General features: G+C 41.3%; 1 protein-coding gene across 17 annotated transcripts in view; it reads left to right on the forward strand.

Moving 5' to 3' along the window:
• TTLL5 (tubulin tyrosine ligase like 5) overlaps positions 1 to 6,000 on the forward strand; it is a 140,018-nt gene extending 134,018 nt beyond the window's left edge. For 6 of the 17 annotated variants that reach the window (XM_068946606.1, XM_068946612.1, XM_068946615.1 and 3 more), the window contains one exon: positions 5,275 to 6,000. In XM_068946606.1, coding sequence (XP_068802707.1) covers positions 5,275 to 5,315 — 41 coding nt within the window. In that variant the 3' untranslated portion in view covers positions 5,316 to 6,000. The remainder of the gene's footprint in view (positions 1 to 5,274) is intronic. The other 11 variants (XM_068946610.1, XM_068946619.1, XM_068946626.1 and 8 more) reach the window with 3 other exon arrangements.

The following is a 6,000-nucleotide window of genomic DNA, read 5'->3' on the forward strand; positions in this document are numbered from 1 at the left end:
AGATGGATAAGCTGTTCTGGACCTCATGCACATAGAAGGCAGGCTGCTTTTCTCTAGTTTTCTAGTGATTTCCTTCTTTAGGCTAAGGCGGAGAGAAGCGTCTGAATGCCAAGTCCAAATAAGATGAATGTGCAAGCAGCTGTGGTCAGGTATAGAGCAATGAATTGAGCTTCCCTGCAAACCAGTGATAGTGAGGTGCAGTTTTGCACTTCTTCTTCTTTTACATCTAGCATAATTCCAGAATTTTTCAGTTATCAGGAAATCTACAGGTAGACTGTGTATTTTGAGAGTTCTTTATATCCAGGATTATTGTATGGTCCTTCATAAGAAGGCCATGTAGGTCTTGTTATTGGGAACCTGAAATTACAGTTAATGCTGGAGGTGCCAAGCTGCGATTGGCTGTTGTCTACCCACTGCTTAGATGAGTGTTATTCTTGAAATCCAGCCTCTTTTACAGAAGGTCAAGGAAAGAAATTCAAGAGTTCTTTCTGCAGGTATACAAATGTGTAAGTGTCAAAGTTGCCCTGCACCAGCAAGAGAAAAAAAAAAGTCATATAAACTTAACGGACATTTAAACATGACACCTAAACTCACTTCCTATTATTTGCCAGATCTAAACACAGAAGGTGCACAGAACTTGGACATTCTTTTATCAGCCATTGTCTCTTGGTTTTCTTGGAGTGATGGGATGCATAGCACTGCCACTGTGCATGGCCTGTGTCAGACACCCAGCCATTTGCTGCAGTAGAGTGGAATTCCCAGCTGCCTAGCCTTGTCCAGGCTTCCTCATCTTCTGCCAGGCTCCCCTGCAGCCCGGGGAGGCAGTAGGTTGTTGAACACTAATGTATTTATTTTTATGTTGATACCACATTCCCTAGAGGAACCTTGGTTACAGTTTCAGCTGGTCTCACCACACTGACAGTATCTGTCCAAATCCTTCATCAGGAGCAGCTGGGAGCAGAAATCACTCGGGTTTCTGCACTGCACACTTCTGGTACGCCTCCTCCCTCACACTAATCCTGTTAATTCCACTCTTCATTTGCCACCCTCCTGGTCTTCTCTCATAGCTGTGACTGACTGCACAAGTGGCCTTGACTTTGAAAGGTGACCTTCAAATGAGCACCTCGAGTAACCTCCACCTCAGCCTACTTTGGCTACTCATGCACGAAATGTCTTATGACATGAAAGAGCAACTTTTGATGTCACCTCATTGCTTATCCTAGTCCGGGAATAAAATAATGATGAACTCTTCCCATAAATCTTTCCAGAACCACCTGTCTGGCTGAAAAGCTTTTTGTGGATTGCTGAAAGGAAAAAATGGTCTGAATTCTAGCACTGGATCAAACATTTCCAGTGCAGCCTCTCACCCTGCATACAACCTTTGGCAACAGTGGTAATAACATTGTCAGCATCTCTCTGCCTTCTCTGTAGTGCTGTCTCCCTGCAGAGAAAGGGTTATTGAGAAACACAATTAGTCCATTTCATCATACTTTGGAAAGGAGTGGAACTTGATGTGGTAAAGATGAGGTGAATCCTGCTGTTGTGTATCCCTTTTAGGGAGGGCAAAGAATCAGTTATGATGGAGGGTATTGGATTTCACATTTGTTCTTAGAATCATCTTTCTAAAACCATTGTTCTTTCAAGTATCACAAAAGCATCCAGGAACTTCCCTCTCTCTCCCCTGCTGACATCTATAGTTCCATAAAGAGGACAAACGGGAAAATAAGTCCCTGGCATAGTTGTTGATGGATAATTATCCCAGGTCAGATAATGACAGATAAGCCTATAGCACCAGAGGGATCAGAAAGGAAAAGAGAGGGAAAGAAGGACCACCTTCTTAACACATTTCTCAGTACTTTTTGGAGGAGGAGGTAACCGTTACCGTGTGACTAGCAATGAGCAGATATTGATGTCTCTAACAAATACCTTTAGAATACAGACACCATCAAGGTGGCTCTCTAAAATTAACAGCAGGGCATGCTTTTGTATGCCTGAGTTTATTCACTTACCAGAAAACTGTGTGGAAGTCTCATCAAATCCCAGCAGAGTATAAAGCTCTTTTCCAAAAGCAGTGTTCTTAACACAATAATGTCAAACTCAGACATCACCTCTCAGCTAGAACTGAGGGTCAGTGATCAGAAATTACATTTATTCCTTAACTTGTGAGAACAGCCTGCTTCTCAGACCTTTAGTCAATCTTTTGCCTTCTTTTGTGAAAGGAAGGAGCATTTTCCTGTTCTTACCGGTCCCATTCTCTTCAAAGTACATTCCAAGTCTCAGAAATGCTGGGAAAGTAGGAGAGAAAGAAAAGGACAATCTCTAGAAACTGGCTTCCTTATTTAAGAACTAGACCCTAGCTTGAATTTTAGGAGCCTTCACTTTTGACGGACTCAAAGAAAACTCCTAAGCAGAATAAGTAATGACTTCAGGCAGTTGGCATTTTTACCTGTTTGGGAGTTAAGCTTTGTGTGTTCTCAGTAGTTAGGTGATGGTGAACTGCCTATATTTATTTGCTGTGTTGGAAATGTCATTTAAGATCAGGTGTGCAATGACTGGGAGAGGTTATATAATTCCTTGGGTTCTGTTTCACATCTGGCCCTTTGGCATTAAGCCGCCTGTAGAGAGGATGGCTTTGCCCATCCAACTTGGATTTTGTTTTCATCTGGCATTATTTTATCAGAACTAAAAATAGAAGCCAAAATGTGTGTGAATAGGGTAAAAAGTGTGTCTGGAGTTATGAAATGTGTGCGGAAGAGCCGGAGAAGAGAGAGCTACATCAAACCAGAGAGCAGGGAGTTGAATGATAGCAATCAGAATAAAGACTTTTAAGTACACAGAGGTATTAGCAGTTGGGGTGAGGAGCCACCTGATGCCTTCTCTGTGATGTGGAGAGCAGGGAGGCTCATGCTGGCTTTCACAGCTATGTCTCCATTTCCTGATGATGCTGCTAACTACTTTTCATGCAGGGAGACTTCACTCAAATGAATGCAGTTGTGTGTGTCCTGTTTTTGTCACCTTCCAAGTAGAATTTCATTCTACTTCATTTTGGAACTGCTGCTTTCCCTTGCCTGCCCAGTCCAGCAAGCCAACTTGAAATTCTGCCCAAAAGATGGGGGAGGGAAGGCCAGCCTTCAGTTGTCAGCTGTCCTGGCTTGCTAGTGTCGCTTACCCAAGGATATAAATAAACTCTATCGATTTATCACCTTTCTTAGTTGCACTATATATTATCAAGAGAAGGCTGGGCATCAGTCTAGGATTGGAAATTTCCTCTCTGCTTTGTGACAAGAAATCTGAGTTTCTAGGATTATCAGAGCTTTCCAGGGAGAAAGGAAGTTCCTGTTTTTAACACTGGATTCAGGAGGTTTGAACATATTTCTCAGTTCTGTCACAGACTCACTGTGGGTATGATGAAACAGCCCAAACTAGCTCTGAAAGTGTTAGCACAGGTCCCTGACCCAGTACTGTCAGTCAGCCTGGTGCTCTGGTCTCTCTCATTCCTGCTACTTGGAAGCAGGGTAGATTAGGTGTTGATGTCTGACCTAAACTGTGTAAATCTGTGCTGGGAAAGTCTACATGGCATTGAATTTTGTTGTGCTGATGTCCCATAAATTTCTTTACACAGCTCCTATGATATCTCCCCTGACTCAGAATCATATCTATAAAATGGAGATAATCCTTTTTTTCCCCTGTGTAACTATTCTACATACAGAAGTATTAATATTTTTGAGGTACAGTCACGGATGACATAGTAGTATGTAAATATGTGGAAAGACATACAAGCAGATACTTCTATATTTTAACACCTCCTGGCAGGCATAAGTTAAAGGAGATTCATTCTGTTATATGTGATTATTCTCTGTAATGACTGTCTTCACTAGAGAGAATCAACACTTATTGTCTGGTATCAGGAATAATCTGAGGTTTTCTGTCCCCCTTAGTCAACCAGAGCTTCTTAAAAGGAGATGGACAGCTCACCTCTAGCTTTGAAATGATAAAACTTCACATAATTATATACATTCACATTTATGAAATAGATTAAATTGCAGCAATGGCCACAAGCCTTATAGTAGGAATGCATGTATTTACATGTAGACATAGGAATGAATGACCCTCTCTACGTTGAGTCTGCAAGGTAGCCACGCAAGAGGAACTCATACAAAGTGATTTCAGTTCAGTCTATGAGAAAGGGCAAACTGTTCTGTGCATTTCTGTACGAAAAGAAAGGCTCAAGAGTCTCTTCAAAACAGGAAGATGAGGTTGAAGTTGGCTGCCTTTCTCATGTGCCTTTGTTTCCTTGATATCCGCAGAGTGCCAAGGGATAGGTTTCTGGACTGGTATCCTATCTTAATACACATAGTTGACAGTTTGGTTGCTAATTCATGTTCCAAACTTTCTGTGCAGTGACACAGCTGGCAATCTTGCTTTCTAAACATCTTTCCAGATCCTTTGTGCTCTGTGATGTTTGGCTCTATGCTCGGCTTTCAAGGAGAGCATATTTTTTAAAATCTAGCAATATTTTTAATAAACACAGCTCTCAGCAACTTTCGCTCACATGTAGGAGCAAGCTGATGTGCTAAATGTACAGGACAAGCTTTACCTAGTAGATTAGCCCTAAAATGCAAACTGTCCAAAAAAAACTTGTTCATTTCTGAGTGTTTTGGATTTTTCTTTTTAAAGGAATGTCTAAGGACTCCTAATAAAAGAAGTGAAGACGACATTAACTTTTTTCTGTAACGTGCTACAAGTAGGAAAATGATTGTATGTAGAATTAAAATATCTCTCTTTAATATTGAGAGTAAAAAAACTTTATTATCCACAGTTCATTCCTTCAAAGACCAACCTTTTGAAAAACCCCATCCTTTTCACACCCTCATCTCAATTGCACCAATGTCCTTAGTATCTTTTGGAGTGGGGTGTAAAGATTCCTATGCAAGCAAATGAGTAACATGTAGAAAGAAAGAGACAAAAGCATACTGATAAGGGAAAGAGTTACTGGAGGAGCACGTGAAGAGATGACTGAGGTTGGGAAACAGTGAAAATGGTATTTGAGGCTTGAGAAGAATACAAAGATTACTTTTTCAGGCAGTAGCTCATGAAGTTAGGTCTGTCACACTGATCTGTGGTCTCATTTCTTACTGTAGAGAGATGTTCTATGAAAGGGAGACCAGATTTCTGCTGGTGGCTAGTTCTGAGACTTGCAGGCCAGTGCAGCAGTGTTTCACACAATATACTCCCCTGTGATGGCTCAAAAGCTTTGCTTTGTGTTTTTTCCAGCCTCTACTCACAGTGAAGAAGTAACACTGAACACCAGGTGAGGAATCCAGGGCATTGCTTCCAAGTGTGGGCCAAAGGAAAAAGCAGCAGTGACTGCTCATACCACCATACTCCCCATAACACCCAGGTGATGAGGAGCCCCTGCTGAGAGGAGAGGAGAGTACCTGAACATCTGTGGAAGCTGGTGATACAGGTGCAAGCTGAGGTGAATGGTTACCTCTGACAGCTCCTGCTGCTGAGCTTTGGGGTCCCTTCTTCACATCTCTTCCTGATCACTGCCCATAACATCTTTTTGTAAGACAGAGGTCCTCGAGCTGTCTGTATTGTTCTTCCAAAGGTCCAAGTTTGAACATAAATCTCTTCTGCTCAGCCATTTGAGTCTGTATTAGTCTTGTCACAGGAAAGATTCTCTACTCTCATTATATGGCAACCAACGGCAGAGAAGAACGTTAGACCGTATGACTAGAGACGTTCTTGTTGGTTGCCATCTTGAATTTTGGCACAGAGCCATGGAAATGCTCAGTTTGAATAAAGTCATTTCATGTGTTTGTTTTGGTTATAATTTCAGTTATTAATTCTCAGCCTCAAAATATTTGCTCTTATATTGGACAGGATTTTAAATCTGTCATTATGTTTCACAGTTGGATGCTTATATTCTGTGTAGCTTATTTTTGTATTTTGATTTCTGCTTGTTTATGCTTTATAAACTTTTTCAAATTGGCTGAT

This window comes from Struthio camelus, chromosome 5, assembly GCF_040807025.1.
Source record: "Struthio camelus isolate bStrCam1 chromosome 5, bStrCam1.hap1, whole genome shotgun sequence".
Taxonomy (NCBI): Eukaryota; Metazoa; Chordata; class Aves; order Struthioniformes; family Struthionidae; genus Struthio; species Struthio camelus.